At 41.8% G+C, this 19,444-nt stretch overlaps 1 protein-coding gene across 1 annotated transcript in view; it reads right to left on the bottom strand.

The window, feature by feature from the left end:
- Positions 1-2,899: 2,899 nt before the first annotated feature.
- Positions 2,900-19,444, bottom strand: part of LOC145342614 (gamma-aminobutyric acid receptor subunit gamma-4-like) — a 229,624-nt gene continuing 213,079 nt past the window's right edge. The window contains exon 9 of the mRNA XM_080188158.1: positions 2,900-3,178. Within this exon, the coding sequence (XP_080044284.1) occupies positions 2,900-3,178 (279 nt within the window). The remainder of the gene's footprint in view (positions 3,179-19,444) is intronic.

Raw genomic sequence — 19,444 nt, 5'->3', positions numbered from 1 at the left:
AGTGCAAGGTAAATTACATCTACTATATCATCCTTGTATATTTTTTCTGTAACCTCCTGAAAAATTCCAATGAATTTGGTCAAGCGAGACCTAAGCTTCTGAAATACATGCTGACTACTCATATTTTTGATTTTGAGATGTTTTCTACTTTCTCTGCAAGCAGGAGTTCCATTATCTTTCACACCACTGATATTAAGCTGACTTGGGCCTATTCCATCTCCCTTCTTAAATATAACATTGTATAATGTTAGCTTTCAGTCAGTCCTCTGGCATTTTCCAAAATGTAAATTTGTAAATGGCACTGTATCTGTGGCTTAATTAATGCTTTATCAAATTCGAGCATAACCTTTCTTGTTGCTTAATCAGGGAAAACATCATCATCACCTCATCTACATTTCCTATTACTCGCAGGCCGCTCTGTATCTCTACAGTTCTAGAATCTTCTCATTTATTGTCCTCTTATCTCGTTCGTTCTCCCGAAACACATTGCCTCATTTCTTGAGATTGAATTCGATTTGCCATTGCTCTGTGCTTTGGCAGCAAGGTGGCACAGTGGTTAGCACTGCTGCCTCACAATGCCAGGGATCCGATCTGATTCCCGGTTTGAGTCAGTGACTGTGCAGTGTCTGCATGTTCTCCTCGTGTCTGTGTGGGATTCCTCCGGGTGCTCCGGTTTCCTCCCACAGTCCGAAAGATGTGCTGGTTAGGTGCATTGGCCATGCTAAATTTTCTGTCAGTTTACCCGAACAGGCACTGGAGTGTGGTGACTAAGGGATTTTCGCAGTAACCCCATTGCAGTGTTAATGTATGCCTACCTGTGACAATAATATATAAACTTTAAAAACAAAAAAACTTCAACCTATCCAGTCCATTCATATCATCTTGCAGTTTACTGCTATCTTCCTCACTGTCAACCATAAAGCAACTTCTGTATCATCTGTAAACTCCTCAAACTTGCCTACTTATTCTTAGTCTAAATCATTGAGAAACAATTCAAACAGGAGGGGACACAGGGCAGAGTCTGCTGGAACCCCTACTATAAACAGACTTTCATTCCCAAAAACCATTCAACCATTATGCACTTTGTTTCTGCTACTGTGGTAGTTTTCAGTCCAATTTTCCACGTAGTTTTGTATTCCGCTTCCTTTGCTGAATTGTCTGCGATGTGAGATTTTGTCAAAAAGCTTTGGTAAAAATCCATGTAGATTACATACTTGTGACCCGCAGTGACCCTTCTTATTATCTTCTCAAAAAATTGATCAAGTTAGTCAAACATCGCTGACCAAATCCATGCTGATAGATTTATCTGTGTCTTTGTAAATAATGAACATTAGTGCAGGATTTCTCCAGCCAGCTGGACTCACGTTCCAATACGTGCTGGGTGGTTATGATCCTGAAAGTCGCCTGAGGTCAGGATTCCTAAATCAGCCCCTCTCATTTGCTTTTCCCAGGGGTGGGCAGCATGGTGGCACATTGGTTAGCATTGCTGCCTCACAGCACCAGGGGCCCTGATTTGATTTCCAGTTTGGGTCACTGTGTGAAGTCTACACTTTCTCCCCGTGTCTGTGTGGCTTTCCTCCAGGTGCTCTGGTTGCTCCCACAGTCTAAAAGATGTGCTAGTTAGTTGCATTGGTCATGCTAAAATTCTCCCTCAGTGTACCCAAGCAGGTGCTGGAGTGTGGCAGCTAGGGCATTTTCATAGTAATTACAGTGTTAATGTAAGGCTACTTGTAACTAATAAATAAGCTTAAACTTAGGTGCCAGAGTGTGGCCACTAGGGGATTTTTATGGTAACTTCATTGCAGTGGTAATGTAAGCTTACGTGTGACACTAATAAATAAACTTTAAACTTTAAAAACTATAAAGTCTAGCAGTGGTTCTCCCATCAGCCTGTTGAATCAGTGGATGAAGCTTATCCTCATCTGAAGCACACACTTAACGTTTTTTTGTTGCCAATTCCCTGCTCTACATTTCTCATTTAGCTCTGTCAACACTCCAAATTTTGTTCTTCCTCAATGTACTCACTCCAGATGTGTAGGTGTGTGTAAGCAGACAGTATTACTGATTCACATCAGAATGTAACCTCCCACAGTGCTCTAACCTGAACCTGAATAAAAAAAAGAAAATGTTGGAAGTGCTCAGGATATGAGGCAGCATCTGTGGAAAGTGAACAAGTTAAAGTTTTGAGTCTGTGCAGACCCTCTGTGCATAGATGTTGTCATACCTGCTGATTTTAGCAGCACTTTCTGTTCTTATTTCCAATTTCCAGAACTTGTAATGTTTTACTTTTATTTCAGGCACTTGATGTTCAGAATAAAAACCTATAGGATCACCATCACCCTTTTCTCTCACCCAATTTGATTGCAATATCGGCTCCTCCAAAGGCCCTGGTCTGTGTGACGTCGATGCTGCCATGGCCACACTTGCTTATCTAACCAGTTACGGTTGGTCTCAATCTCACAGGATTTTTGGTGGTGACCGTTGTCAATGGTTGCAGGTGAGTTGAGGGGGAAATGGATCAACATTTCCTGCTCCTGATCATCAACCAGTTGCCCTTTAAAAAGAAAAGGGCATGTGGTTGTTTTGAATAGCCCTTTACCATTCATTGCCCATCTAACCGTTTAGGCGATGTAGGGCAGGGTTGGGGGAGGGGGCTGCTTGTGCCCACACAGAGCATTCTGGACAGAAAGAGGCCGTTAAGCCCAACTCCCCAGTGACCGTGTTTATACCCACAGCAGTTTTTTTTGACTGTTGGTCATCTCAGTTGAAAGCATTTCCACATAGTCCATCCTCCTTCATATTTTTATCTAGCCTTTTGAAGAAGATACTGAGACAATGGAGTCAAAAGTTTAGCAGAAGATCTTTTATTGTGGAATTAATTTAGCATTGAGGCAATAGGTCACAGGTAGAGATACGAGATCCAATAAACAAGATTGAAAAGTAGAAAGGCAGTGGGAAAGAAAACCCGAGAGTAGACATCCAGTCTGGAGATGTGGATGCGGATACGACCCCTGCGCCAAGTGCCAGTTTGACAGTCCTCGATGCAACAGAAGAAGGAGCGGCAGTCCTTCCCTTCCAGACAGTCATCAGGCTGATCTTCCTCAGGTTCCTGCCACTGTGTCAGGTTGTTCATGGTGATGGTGGTGAAACAAGGTTCCACGTCTGGTGCGCTAGATTCCTAAAGAACCAATTAGAAAAAAGATCAACTCGGTAACGGGTTAGGAATGAGGCGAGGCAAGGTCAACCTACCCTGTAATCTGATTAACCCCATGCTGTCTGTCCATGACTAACCAATGGCAGAGCTCTGATGAACAGTCATCTAGACTTGAAATGTTAGCTCTATTTTTTCCTCACAGATGCTTGTCAGACCTGCTGAGATTTTCCAGAATTTTCTGTTTTTGTGTCACTCTGTACTGTGGCTGATTAACTCTGTGCCAAGTGTCTCTGATTAACCTTTTGCTGAGGGTTTCTGATTAATCCCATACAATTTCTGATTGATATATTCCCGGCTGATACATGTCTTCAATGGTTAACTCTCCATCCTCTTCTCTTCACACCAGTGAATTTCACAGCCAATACATTTCCTGGCTTGTAATCTCACCTCCTTTCTTTCAGTCCATGTTAAATGGAAGACAATTTGCTGATAGGTGAATTGACTGATGAGCCCTAATCTTTTCCTCCTCCAGAATACAGATTTGCCCATTTTCAATGGGATCCATTGGAAACAGGGCTGCTTTCCAAAGTCCCAGGATCAGTTGGAATACACATTCCATGATTAAATTGATCCATTGTTGGGCTCCAGTCCTATTCATGTACCAGAGCAACAAAAACAGAATACTGTGAGCTTGAAACTAGCATTCTGCATAGTGCAGATTGTCAATGAATCACCCCCATTCACAAGATGCTCCATTACTGTAGTATCTGATTCTTTCATCATCTTATCCTACTTGAAAATGATGTACACAATCCAGTGATTGTGATCTGTTATTTTTGTGTTGAGTTGATATTGGTACCAGTCACTGATTAAATAATGGGATGGATCAGCCCCCTTTTACTTCAGCGATCAAGTTGCTGTTAAATTTGCTGAGCCCATTTTTCAGGTGTGCCTAGGGCACCTGGAGTAGATGTCAGCTTCCTTATGTGTGCAAATAACAGGGCTAATGTCTCATTTAGCCATCTTGCTGCATTCAGGTGGTTTGGAATTGGAGCAGGATCCTTGACCTGTTCCTTATGATTTGTATAGGTCACTGAATGCTGTTGTTAAAGAAGTTGTGGCTGTGAAGCCAAGAGGATAAGAAGTGCTCATCACATCCAGCCACCCTGACTCCACATCACTCACAATCCCCTCGCTCCCTCAAACTGCTACAGTGCAGGCACCCCTCCCCAACTCCCAAGCACTTACCTCCAGATCAGAGCCAGAGATGCAAATGGTCAATCAAAAAGAATTGAGCCGTCTGTAGTTGCTCAACAGGCACTCTCAGCCATTCAGTTTCTCCAGGCTTGTTAAAGAATAGAAAGCCCAAGAACAAACTTTGAGTCAGATTCAAATTTCTTGTTTAGAGCCAAAATGGCCATAAACAATTCCTACTGTATTCTGAGCTGTAGCAGGAGATTTTGCACTCCCAGTGTAGTAAAATTGAAAAGGTTGTGGAAAATAAGAACACTTAAATGCTTCAAAGCAAGTGTGTCACTCAAGGCCCAAACACACTTTTCTTGTGAAACAGCACTTCATGTGCACCTTCTTCAATCAGACCTATTGCATTCACTGCTCCCAGTGAGGTATAATCTACATCAGGGACAACAAGCACAGGCTGGGTGGCAACTTTCTACAATACCTTTGTCCATCTCCAAGCAAGACCCAAACTTTCCTGCCACTTGCCATTTCAACACATCTCTCCTCTCCACATCTGTCCTGGGCCTGCTGCAATATTCCAGTGAACCCCAATATACACTGGAGAAACAGTACCTCGTCTTCTGATTGGTCACTTTACAGCCTACCAGACTGAATATTGAGTTCAATAACTTCAGGGAATGAGTTCTCTCCTCGACCTTCTCTCCATTGCCATCTACTTTATTTCATTTCTTCTTTTCATCTTATACATCCATTTCAATCACCTTTTACTCTTATTTTCATTTTTCCATTTCTGAAATCTCACTTTCCATCTTGTTCTCCCCTTTCCTCCACCCCCCAGCAGCCCCCCACCCCATTCGGGCTATTTGCCATATTCCTACAATCTGCACCTTTGTTCTGCCATTTACACATTCTGTTCTCTTAATGGATGCTCACAGCATTATTCTCAGCCTTTATTATCACCATTTACATTTTCTTTATCTTTCTGTCTATGTCATTCCTACCAATTACAGCAGCTCCAGCAATCCCCCACTTTCACAGTATAAATCTTGTCCAATTTTCCTTGTCTTCAGCTCTGACAAAGGGTCATTCTGGCTCAAAACATTGGCTCTATTTGCTCTCCACAGATGCTGTCAGACTTGTTGAGATTTTCCAGCATTTTTTGGTTTTGTTCCATACTATCATGGCTAGTACAGGGATTGAACTCATGCCATTGGTGTTATTCTGCACTGCCACTGCAGACAGCTAGATAACTAAGCTAAATGACCTGAAACTTTTAATTTGCAGAGACAATCTATTCAGGATTTCATATGGTTTACCTCCTCTACTTCTATCTTCAATTTTTAATTTTTTATTGTCTAACAGCATGAGGCAATATTGTATTTCTGCCATTTCACTGTGTGTTTATTGCATTTTCCCTTCAGAGACCTATTGTGATTTTGATTTTTCATTTGGCATTTATCAGGATATGTTTGTAGAAAACTCTACCATTTCTTTTCATATTGCTTCATAATATAATCTCCCAGTTCTTCTGCCTTTCTAATTGATTTTTGATTTCTTTCCTGCTTCAAATTTCCCTTTTTCATCCTCACTTTTATAGCTTATGTAGTTAGTGTGAACTTCTCTTTCTAGTTTTATTTTACCCTAATCTCTTTATTCACCAATGCTGATTCATTATTAGCTAGCCTGTTTTTGTTATTGAGTATATTTCTTCTGAACTTCATTCCTCAGTTTTTTTGTACATTTCTCTCTACTGCTCTCTTTTTCTGTGTTGTTTACTCTGGTGCACCTTCCCCAGTTCCATTCTCATTCACTCTGTGTCCAATCTATTACTCTGGTCTTGTCTTATTCATGTCTTTTTCACTCACTCATGTCTGTTTCCCATTCCTAGATGCAACAATGTTTCCTCTCTTCTTAGATCTCTTACATGCTTAGTTAAAAAAATTGAACACACTGCAACTCTTTCCCAATCTCTTCTCACCAGTTTAATTTTATGTAGTTGAAATTTCTCATGATTATTATTCACTTTTTTAAAAAAAACTAATTTAATGAATTTGCTGATAGTTCTTCCTACTAGGTGATCTATGGAATGCTGCTATTGGCAGATTACAAGATACACAGGGAGTTGTGTGTTGCTGTGTCTAATTATTAGCTGAATACATATGCACACAAAAATCGGATGAAGGGGACATTCCTTCCACCAGATGTTGCTTCCCCTGAATATCTGTAGGATGACGCCACTCATTCTGGATTCCTTTTTCCCTTCAGTAGCTTTTCCATTAATGTGATGCGTACTCTGCAGTTGAAATATTATTTTTACACAAAATTAACCTCATTATAATTAAGGTTTCATTCAAGAGGATTAATTTTCAGATTTAGATCATATCTTATCTTTATTTCTCTCCATGTGTCTATCTTAATGTCAATTAAACCTTTTTCTCTACTATCATGCTGTTGTCTTGAATTAATACAGCCACCTTTTTCTCAATATTCAAAATGCATTATATCCTGCAATATTTAATTACCAGCCCTGATCTTTTTGTAACCATGTTTCATGAGTACATCTGGCTCCTCACTATGAATTATTGCCTCCAGTTCTCCTGTTTTGGTTCTGAGGCTGTGTAATTTATTTTGGTTTTCATTAATTGCTCTTCGCATTTTAGATTTTTATTCTTATGCCTAGAATTGTATTTGTTCCATGAATTTTTATGGTATTCTTATTCCTTTCCATTATCTGACCATTATTCTTGGCTTATATTTCTTTTATCTTCATGTTTATGATATTTTCAACAAATTCCTCCTCCTGGTTCTTACTCACTTCAAGTCTAAACTACTTTATCCTCTCCACTAAGGAACTTGTCCCAATCCAGTTCAACTGGAGTCAATCCCATTACCATAGTACAGTACAGGGGGAAGTGGTGACATAGTGGCATTGTCACTAGATTAGTAATCCAGAGACCCAGAGTAATGTTCTGAGGACAAAACAGAAAAAGCTGGAAAGTCACAGCAGGTCTGACAGCAGCTGTAGGAGAAAGAATAGAGCCAATGATTCAAGTCAGGATGACTCTTCATCAGAACCCTGGCTAACACCAGTAGTAACACTAAGCTACAGTAATGACAACAAAATAACTGAATTGTAACTGAAAACCCACGTGGTTCACTAATGCCCTTTAGGGAAGAAAATCTGCCGTCCTTACACAGTCTAGCCTACATGTGACTCCAGACCCGCAGCAACGCAGTTGACCCTTAACCTTGCTCTGAATTGGCCCAGTAAGCCATTCAATTACAACAAACTGCTAAAAAAAAGGTCAAATAAGAATCATTACATTTCAGTAATTGCTCAAGAAGCTGGCCTACCAACACCTCCTCAAGGGTAATTAGAGATAGGCAAAGAATGCTGATCTTGATAGCAATGCCCACATTCTATAAATGAAAAAAATACTGAAGGGAGCAATATAAGAGGACTGGACAATTGGAACCCTCTTGAAAAATGGGAGGGGCAGTCTGATGCGGGTGGAGGGGAAATTCTTTGAAGACAATAATCTGAGACAAGTTTTATTGTCACTCAGGAAAATATGGGTAAATGAGGGATAACCAGCACGGATTTGTTAAGGGCAAATGGTGCTTGAGTAACTTGATTGAGTTCTTTAATAAAGTAACAGGGATGGATGATGTTTTGCAGTTCAAGTCATATATGTGGATTTTTAATAAGCATTTGATGAAGCTCCACACAATAAATCTGTTTATTGAAGCCTAGGGATTCAAAAGGGCACTAGCCGCATGGATATAGGCTTGGCCAAGAGACGGAAAGCAGAGAGTAATGCAGATGGTTTTTACATTGGAGACAAGTATACAGCAGTGTTCCCCAAGGGATCAGCACCAGGTTCACTGCTCTTTTTGATATATTTTATGGTCTGGACTTGGGTATATAGGGCACAATTTTAAAGTTTGGAGAAGACACAAGCTATACATGTAATAAACAGTGAGGAGGATCGCAACAGACTAATAGTACTGAAATGTGAAATTATGCAATTTAAAAGGGAGAATGAGGAGAGACGATTTAAATTAAATATTCCAAATTTAAAAGGGGCTGTAGGAATACTGATAGCCAGGGGTACTCACACACAAATCTCGGAAAGTGCTAGGACAAGTTGCAAAGGCTGTTAAAAAGTCAGGTAAGATCTATGGTATAATGAACAGAAGGCAGAATTTCCCAATTTGCGCACCAAGTGCTGCAGTGGGAATTACAAGTAGCAGCTTTCTCGCCAACTGCAATGATGGGTTTTCATGCTGTATCATTTGCTGCAAAGTTCATTAAATACTCATCCACAGGAACTCTGACGAGAAGTCTCCGATTCACCCGCCGCACCATGACCTCCCTGCTGCCTCACTCCAGACGAAATCCCATCTGTGCCATCAGGGTAAGTTCATCCTGTCATTGCTCTTCCCTCACTGAGTCACCTGCCCATCACACATCTACATCCTGATGATGGTGGAGGGAGCACACACAAGTGAGGAACCTATAACAACTCTTCCCACAAAACAGTGACATTGTGAATATTTTGCCCTCTTTTCAACTCATCTGCCACACACTAATTTTCTTTTGTTAATAGTTTCAGGAGAACCGCGAGCCTGTCCATCAGCTCCAAAACACTTCAGATGAGGAAATTGTATTAAGCAGCCTTGAGGATCCATCACAGCACTCTCCAATACCCTTCATGAGCACAGAGACGCACACATTGCTAGAACTTAGATCTAGATTAAGTTTAGCATCACAATCTGGTGAGCATAACACACAACCTGGTTCACAACATGCAGAGGCAGGGACATCCAAGCTCCCCAGTACTGGGAGGACTGCCGGAGGCAAGGGTTTGCTGAGTCTTGGTTTGATGAGTCTCAAGACTCTGTCCAAAATCAGTTGTTGGAGTTGCAGCGACAGTCCAGGGAACATCAGAAAGGAATTTCAGCTACATTCCACAGATTGCAGTGAATGATGGAGAGGTCTGTTGGCCTTCAGTCTCAGGTGATTGAGTCACCATGCTGAGGTCAATACTAGCAAGTTAATGGTTGCTGTGGAGACTCTGCTCCAGGACAATTGTCCCGCACTGCTGCAGCATCAGCCGTTTGTCTCTGTAGCCCTTGGTGGCATCCAATAGTGGCTACGTGAAAGGGGCTTGTGGCAGTTTGATATCACTCTCCTTTCAACTCAAGGAGTCAGCCAGGAGCCCTTGGGCACTCATTGGGTGGAGGATCAACAGGTATACACCTGAGGGCAGCTATCCAGGTGACTCTGGGAGTGTCTATCTGATTTCAATCCCCTTTTCTTGTGACCCTATCAGCTTCAGCTCCACAGGCTGGTGAGGGTGCTGATGCCTACAACACAACACCCAAAGCAGTCCGAGGAGCTCCAGTTCTCGCCCCTGCCACCCCCACCCCCTCCCCCCCCGCCCCGCCTCCCTCCCCCCCCCCCCCCCACCTCCCCCAGAGGACCCCACCAAAGTCAACACAGGAATAAGGTGTGGCAGTCAGCAGGCTGCCTCCACCCATGCTATGAATGTTGGGGAAACACCAAGTTGTAGCAGCAGGGTTAGGAAAACTGAGGAATATTAGGAGCACGATGGTGGCACAGGTATTAGCCATATGCTTCAAGGTTCGCGAATCTAAATGCAATGCCATAATGTAGAGATGCCGACATTGGACTGGGGTCGGCACAGTAGGAACAGGTTATAACACCAGGTTAAAGTCTTATAACACCAGCTGATGAAGTGCTCCAGAGGCTCGTGATTCCAAATAAACCTGTTGGACTTTAACCTGGTGTTGTGAGACTTCTTGGTAAATGCAATGCAACCCATTTCACATCTAATTTAATGTATGTCTCCTCTTTGAGCTGTGTTGCTGTCAAACAGGTTGTGACACCATGGTCCCTCCACCATTTCTAGCAGGTGCCTCTTGTCCAAGTGCTGTCTACCCATTCACATATCATTTCCAAAATTACTGATGCATCATCTTTCAGTCAAAGTTTCCTCGTGAGAGAACCTGGTTCACATGCTTTGCAGGATCATGCAGTGTGAATCGTGCTTGCGTAAGATTGAGGTTAATGTGTATTTCCAGCTCAGCTGCTTTCGGGAAAGGTCAAGTCCTATTGTAGAAGGAGAGATGTTGAAATAGATATATCTTGGAAATCCATGTACTCTCTGTGATGCAGCTGGCATTCCAAACTATGAGTCCCTTCTCAGGGTTCATAGCACCATAAGGCAAAGGAACAGAATTAGGCCATTTGGCCCATTGAGTCTGTTCCAAAATTCAATGAGATCATGACTGATCTGATATAATCCTCAACTCCACTTTTCTGCCTTATCCTCATAACCCTTAATTCCCTTACTGATTAAAAATTAGTCTATTAGCTCATGTATGCTCCTCTGTGTTTATTGTGTTTCTGGGTTTCAGAATCCACATGTGGCAGAATCAACAATAATTGTGAGGAAGTTGTTTCCTGAGTGTACCTAGGCTAGGCCACTCTCGGGCCTACATCCTTAAGATGTTTACCTTTTGGTTGTCCATCCAGCAGTCACAAGGCTCTATTCACAATATTGGGATGCGGCGCTGGGTGTAGCCTGAACTTTGCACTCACATAGGTCAGTGATAGTGATTAAAAATGGTGAGATACTGTGCTCAGTGGAGCATCAGAACAAGCTCTGGAGGTGCATGTGACGTATTGAAGCTATGCTGAGGAAAGCCATTGGATAGAAGCGAGGATGTAGTGAGTCTGATGTGTGTTCTTTATTATCAAATGAAGCAACCTTGAGATCTTCATGATGTCTAAGCCTTCTGCAGATCACCAGGAATAGCCATAATGGTAGACTGTCTTTGCTTCAGAGCGGCAATTGAAATGTGACATTTACAAACTTGTTATTTTCAGATGAGTCACATCCATCAGAATGTAAGGATTAATGCAGGTTAGCATCCCTAACTGTGTGAGTGACAGATGTCAAAGAGACACAGAGGATGCAGACACATCCAAGTGGCTTGCTTAAAATCTGCATTCCGTCCTTGGCAGCCTTGGCCCCAGAAATGCTTCTCAGTGTCAGCCTCAACGTGACACAAAGAACGTTGCACGGTTGCTGCTGTTGGATCACATGGGGGAGTTTGGTGACATTGAAGTGACAAGTTCAGCAAGGATAACCCAGCTGGCCCTTCAAGTCTGCTCCACTACTCAATATGATCTTGGCTGATTCTCTATCTCAATACCATACTCCCGCTCTTGCCCCTTCGCCTCAACAGCTTTAGCATCTAGAAATCTATTTTATTCTTAAATATATACAGTGATTTGGCCTCCACAGTTTTCTGTGGTAGAAAACTCCACAGGTTCACCACCCTCATGAGGAAATGTTTTCTAATGTCAGTCTACAATAGCCTGCCACATATCGTGAGACTATAACCCTTAGATTCCCTAACTGGAGGAAACAACATCTGGCTAATCTGCCCAGCCCTGTTAGAATTTTATATGATTCAATGAGATCCCATCCATTTTTCTGAATTCCAGTGAATACAGGCCCATTTGGCCCAATATCTCCTCAAACGACAATCCTGCCATCTCACGAATCAGTGAACTTTCATCGTATTTCCTCTACAACAAGCACATCTTTCCTTAGACAAGGAGACCAAAACTACATACATTTTTGCAGGTGTTGTCTAACCAAGGCCCTGCACAACTGCAGTAAGACATCTTTGCTCCTGTACTGAAGTCTCTTACAATGAAGGCCAACATACCATTTGCATTCCAACTGCTTGCATACCTGCATGCTTGCTTTCAGTGACTGGTGCACTCAGACATCCAGGCCCCTTCGTATGCCAACATTTCCCACTCTATCACCATTTAAATAATACTCTGTCATTCCGTTTTTCTGTCCAAAGTGGATAACTTCACATTGAACCACATTATGATCTGCCCTGTATTTGTTTAAATCACCTTGAAGCCTCTTTAACATCCTCCTCACCATCCACATTCCCACCAAGCTTCGTGTCATCAGGATTTCTGGAAATATTACATTTAATTTAAATTATTGATGTAAACTGTGAATAGCTGGGGCCAAGCGCTGGTCCCTGTGGGACTCCACAAGTTACTGCCTGCCACTTCAAAACGGATTCATTTATTCCTACTCTCTGTTTCCTATCTGCTAGCAAATTCTCAGTCCATATCAATACATTACTCTTAATCCCGCATGCTTTAATTTTGCACACTAACCTCTTATGTGGGACTTTATCAAAAGCATGCTCAAAACCCAAATTTACTACATCCACTGATTCTTCCTTTCTTATTCCATTAGTTACATCTTCAAAAACTCCAATAAGCTAACAAGTGGCAAGTAACACAAATGCCAGGCAACAACCATCATCAATAAGAGACAATCTAACCACCGTCCCTTGACATTCAATGATGTTACCATTACTGAATCTCCCTACTGTCAAAATCCTTGGGAGCGGCGAAGCTTCAAGGGATTTGATATTTAAAACCACGATGGGCTTGACTGAGTAAATGACGTGAAATTGATTTGAGTGGGTCAGAAATTAGAGAAACAGACTTCATTGACAAAACAAAAAACTGGAGGGGCAATGGGAGCGAGAATTTATTTTCATGCAGCAAATAGGGGAAGCTGATCCTATAGTAGCTTTCAGATTGGAATCGGATAAACAGTATCAGTGAAGATAGGCAAGGACGCCTCCACCGTGATTATCCTCAACACCAGTGCTCCACAAAGCTATGTCCTCAGCACCTTACTGCACTCCTTATACACCTATGTGGCCAAACTCTGCTCCAACTCAATTTTCAAGTTTGCTGGTAGCACTACCATAGTGGGTTGGATCTCAAACAATGATGAAGCAGAGTACAGGAAAGAGACAGAGCACCTGGTGAACTGGTGCAGTGATAATAATCTCTCCCTCAATGTCAACAAAATGAAGGGGATAGTCACCAACTTCAGGAAGCGTAGTGGAGAACATGCCCTTTTACATCAATGGGAATGAAGTAGAAATGTTCGGGAGCTTCAAAATTTCAATGTGTTTATCTCACCAACAACTTGTCCTGGTTCCCCCATGCTGACACTATAGTTAAGGAAGCCTACCAATGCCTCTACTTTCTTAGAACACTAAGGAAATTTGACATATCAGCTACGACTCTCACCAACTTTTACAGATGCAACATAAGAAGCGATCTTTCTGTTTGTATCACAGCTTGGTATGGCTCCTGCTCTGTCCAAGACTGCAAGAAGCCACAAAGGGTCATGAACAAAGTCCAATCCATCATTCAAATCAGCCTCCCAACCATTGACTCTGTCTACACTTCCTGCTGCCTCCGAAGAGCAGCCAGCATGAATAAGGAGCCCATATATCCCGGACATACTCTCTTTCACCTTCTTCCATTGGGAAGATACAAAAGTTTGCGGTCACGTGCCAACTGACTCAAGGACAGGTTATTCCCTGCTGCCATTAGATTTTTGAATGATCTTGTCACATATTTCTGATCTTTCTTTACACCCTATCATTAACTGCAACATTATGTTCTGCCCCCTATCCTTTCCTTATCCCCTATACTCTATGAATGGTACATTTTGTCTCTACAGCACACAAGAAACAATTCTTTTCATTGTATCCTAATACATGTGACAATAATAAATCAAATCAAAAACATATTACAAGGCTATGGGGTAAGAGTTGAGGACATTGGACTAATTGGATATGACCTACCAAAGACCAACTACACACACTATAGGCCAAATTAATTTGTGATTCTATGCAGATTGTCAAATCTTCCAGGACTGTAGTCTTCCTATTTTCATTCTGCTCATTTATCCCTTGGACTGCTCCCTGTTTACAATGCAATGATATCATTCAGGTTAGAATCCCTTCACCCTTACCTTTATTCTCATAGATAACAAGTTTAGAAGTTGAATAGGACTGTGACAATCCTTTATCTCATCTGGTTTCCTTTTGCCTTGCTAACCGACTGTCCCATTGGACTCATGTTTTCTTCTAAGGTGTGACCGAGAGTTATTGAGATGGTCATCCTCCTCTTCTCTTACATGTTTGAATGTCTCTAATGCACACATGAACAATTTTGGAGTGACTCAAGGCAGATCTGGGACAGCCTTGCTGTTCACGCATGCCCATCTTCTGCTGTCCCAACATACTGACAGTGTTGTCAGTGTAAATCTTTATCTTTGGATTAGCAATATTCTAGAATTTATAGATAAATTGCATCCAGATTATAGTTTGTGGTTTAATTTCAGATTATTTTGTAATTAAATATTGAGTATTTATTTCCTTATTTAACTGTAGATTTAAAATTGATAGATTTATTTATAATTAAAAATAGCCAATCAGCCTGCACAGAGATAACAGACTCCTTCTGTAATGAGAGGCAGTGAAGAATATTGTCTTTCACCTCTCATACCTTTAGTGAGCCCGGCATATGCAGATTGCACAACGTACTGATTCCTAGTGCTGTTCCATCAAAAATATGGAGGTAAATGATACAAATCTTGTGTGTGACATTTGTCATAATACTTGCAACCCAAAAAAAACTGCACAAGACTTTTTCCATTCTTAAAAGCAGAAGAAGCCTTTCTCTTGTCTGCATGTCGTTTGAAATAATTACTTCATATAGGAGTATAATTGGATTCTATTTTCTCAGTAATCTCTCAGATCAGAAAGATCAACTGATGTCTGAGCAACAAAGCAGAATGATTGAAAAATGCGGCTCTTCAATATCGTTGAGAAGCATTAGAGCCCTCATGTGACTCTGTGCAATGGCCTTTAAGAGGTCAGAGCACAAAGACTGGATATTCCACAATTTAACTTTGTTTTCTTAATCAGCAAGTCTGAAAACTCTGCTGATTACTACTTCTCACTACAATATATTTTCAATATCTACTATTCAACACAATATTATCATGATATTTCAATACCTCAAAAAACTAACAAAATGCACCAAGAAATGAAGGAGGTAGTCATTGACTTCTGGAAGCATAGTGGAGGACATGCCCCTGACTATGTCAACGGGGATGAAGTGGAAATGGTCAAGAGCTTCAAGTTTCTAGGTGTCCAGATCACCAACAACCTGTCTGGTCCCTCCACATCGATGCTATAGTTAAAAAAAACCACCAACGCTTCTACTTTCTCAGGACGCTAAGGAAATTTGGCTTGTCTGTTCTGGCTCTCACCAACTTTTACAGAAGCACCATAGAAAACATCCTTTCTGATTTTATCACAGCTTCGTATGGCTCTTGCTCTGACCAAGACTGCAGAAACTATAAAAGGTTGTGAATGAAGCCCAGTCCATCACACAAACCAACCTTTCATTTATTGACTCTGTCTACACTTCCCACTGCCTCGAAAAAGCAGCCAGCATAATTAAGGACCCCAAGCACTCCGGATATATTCTTTTCTATCTTCTTCCATAGGGAAAAAGGTAAAAAGTCTGAGGTCATGTACCAACTGACTCAATAACAGCTTCTTCCCTGTTGCCATCAGACTTTTAAGTAGGTCTACTTTATATTAAGTTGATATTTCTCTACATCCCAGCTATGATTGTTACACTCTGCAATCTCCTTTCCTTCTCTATGTATAGTATGCTTCATTTATATACTGCACAAGAAACAATACATTTCACTGTATATTAATACGTGACAATAATAAATCAAATTAAATCAAAGACAGAATGAGATGTTTAGTTACATAGGTAACTAAACAGAAGGACAATATTGAAGTCAATGCAAAAGACTCTTGAGAATTATGTAGACGATAAGGCAGTTTACAGATTCACTTTGAGCCCATTATGTACTTCTATCCGGCCAATTTTGATCCAAAATGCCTGCTTACAAATGTTCAGTTGCAACAAAATAAATAGTACTCCAGCCATGCTTCCATCCTTTGCTTGCAAGATAATTATGGATGACAGAGACATCTAACCCAGCTAACCTCATCCATGCCGGACAACATACAAACATATGTATTCGTTGGATAGACCATTTGGCCCTCTCGAGCCTGCTCTGCCACTTGGTAACATTGTCTGCATCATACCAGGGACTACAAAAGTATTTAATTGGCTGCAAAGCAATTTGAGACATTGTGAAAGATGCTGTTTAAAATTGGGGTTTGTTTTTCTTTCATTACATCCGTACACAGTGCGCAGAGTGACTGTGGCAATGGTGAAACTGAAGGTTCAATGCTGATTATTGAAGGATAATTATTCACAGAGCAATCAACTGATGTTTGGAAAATGGCTACAAAGAAATCACTACATTTACAAAATAATTCAACTCTGTAGCTAACCTCCTCCCCATTCCCTTGAGAAACATTCCGTACAATTTCCCCCTTCCAACCTCCTCCCATGCCCCCTCCAAATTTTACTTAACTTTCCCTAACCTTCCACCAACTTCATCAATCCCCCCCCTCAAATTCCCACTCCAACCTTTCAGTCCCCCGCAACTGCTCCTGTGCCTCCCAAAACTGCCCCCCAAATCTTCCCCTAATCTCCTCTGCATCTTTTGATTCCCCCTCCAACATTCCTCAAAAACTCCCCATGAAACCTCCCTCTCAATTCCTCCTCCAACCTGTTGCCATCTCACTCGGCAACTGCAAAATAACCTACTCTCCAACCTTCCTGCAAATTCCATCTCTAAACACTCCCTAACCTCCCCCTGCAATCTTCCCTTAAAACTTCTTCCCAATTCCACCTTCAACCTCTCCTCAATCTCCCCTTCTAACCTCCCCACAAACACTATTGCCCCTTCGGCCTTCCTCAATTGCCTCTCCAATCTCCCAACCTGCCACCCCTCCACACCCACCCATCTCAAGTGCTAACTTTTCCTCAAACTTCCCGCTAGCCTGCCCCCAACCAAGTTCCCACTACAGACAAAACCTCTTTCTCACACACGCACTCACATGCTCCCTATCACATGCGCGGACACTCTCTTTCTCACATGCACACACATGCTCTCTTTCTCATGCACACATACATGCTTTTTCTCACACAAGCATACACACACTTTCTCATACAATGCTCTCTCTTTCACATGTGCACAGACACGCTCTTTCACACGCGCAGACACACACTCTTTCTCACGTGCACACTTGCTCTTTCTCACACATACACTCACATGGTCTCTCTTTCTCATGCGCCACACACGCTCCTTCTCTCACACACGCACTCACACACTCTCTTTCTCATACATGCTCTCTCTCACATGCACACAGTCTCTCTCACATGTGCTCAGAAACACACTCTTTCTCACGTGCACACACATGCTCTCTCTTTCTCACACATGCTTTCTTTCTCACCCACATATGCACATTCTTTCTCAGACGCGCACACACACTCTTTCTCACACACACATTCTCTCCCACACGCACGTTCTCTCTCACACACGTGCACATTCTCTCACACGTGCACACATTCTCTTTCTCACATGTGCACAAACACATGCATTCTTTCTCACACACACACATACACATGCATTCTCTTGTACACACATGCATTCTCTCTTTCTCACGCACGCACATACACACACACACACACACACGCTCAAACTCATTCTTTCTCCCACACGCGCATATTCCCTCTTTCTCCAACATGCAAAAATTCTTTCTGCCACATGTGCACATTCTTTTACATAAATTCTCTCTTTCTCCCACACACCTATTCTTTCTCCCACACACACACATTCTCTCTTTTTTACATAAATTCTCTCTTTCTCCCACACACATATTCTCTCTTTCTCACACATGCGCAAATTCTCTTTCTCACACATGCGCAAATTCTCTTTTTCACATGTGCGCACATTCTCTCTTTCTCCCACATGCAAATTCTCTCTTTCTCTCACACACAAATTCTTTCTTTCTTGCACACAAATTATCTTTTTCTCGCACACAAGTTCTTTCTCGCACACAAATTCTCTTTCTCACGCATGCACACATTCTCTCCTCCTCACACACATTCTACCTTTCTCACATATACATTCTCTCTTTCTCACACACACACACACACACACACACACACACACTCTCTTTCTCACACACACACACACACACACACACACACTCTCTTTCTCACACACACACACACACACACACACACACACACTCTCTTTCTCACACACACACACACACACACACACACTCTCTTTCTCACACACACACACACACACACACACACACACACACACACACTCTCTTTCTCACACACACACACACACACACACACTCTCTTTCTCACACACACACACACACACACACACACACACACACTCTCTTTCTCACACACACACACACACACACACACTCTCTTTCTCACACACACACACACACACACACACACACACACACTCTCTTTCACACACACACACACACACACACACACACTCTCTTTCTCACACACACACACACACACACACACACACACACTCTCTTTCTCACACACACACACACACACACACACACACTCTCTTTCTCACACACACACACATTCTCTCTTTTGCCCACATGCACAAATACTCTCCTTCTCTCAGGAATTCTCTCTCTCCCACACACATAAATATTCTTTCTCATGCACGCACAAGTTCTTTCTTTCTCACACTCACAAATTCTCTCCTCACACACACAAATTCTTTTTTCTCTCACATACACACATTTTCTTTCTCTCACACACACACACATTCTTTTTCTCACACGCATACACATTCTCTCACACACACACATACACACACACATTCTCTGCTTCTCACACACACAAATTCTCCCTTTCTCACACACAAATTGTCTTTCTCACACACACACAAATTCTCTTACACACATATTCTCTTTCTCTCACACACATGCATTTTCTTATTCTCACATACATTCTCTCTTTCTCTCACACACACACACACACACACACACACACATTCTTTCTTATGCATACACACATTTTCTTTCTCACATACACATTCTCCCTTTCTCACACACACGCATTCTCTCTCTCACACACACACGCATTCTCTCTCTCACTCATACTCACACATTCTCTCTTTCTCACACATACACATTCTCTCTTTCTCA

This window comes from Carcharhinus amblyrhynchos, chromosome 4, assembly GCF_965287045.1.
Source record: "Carcharhinus amblyrhynchos chromosome 4, sCarAmb.v2.hapA, whole genome shotgun sequence".
NCBI lineage: Eukaryota > Metazoa > Chordata > Chondrichthyes > Carcharhiniformes > Carcharhinidae > Carcharhinus > Carcharhinus amblyrhynchos.
The sequence above is the reverse complement of the archived record's forward strand: the minus strand, read 5'-3'. Positions and strand labels throughout refer to the sequence as shown.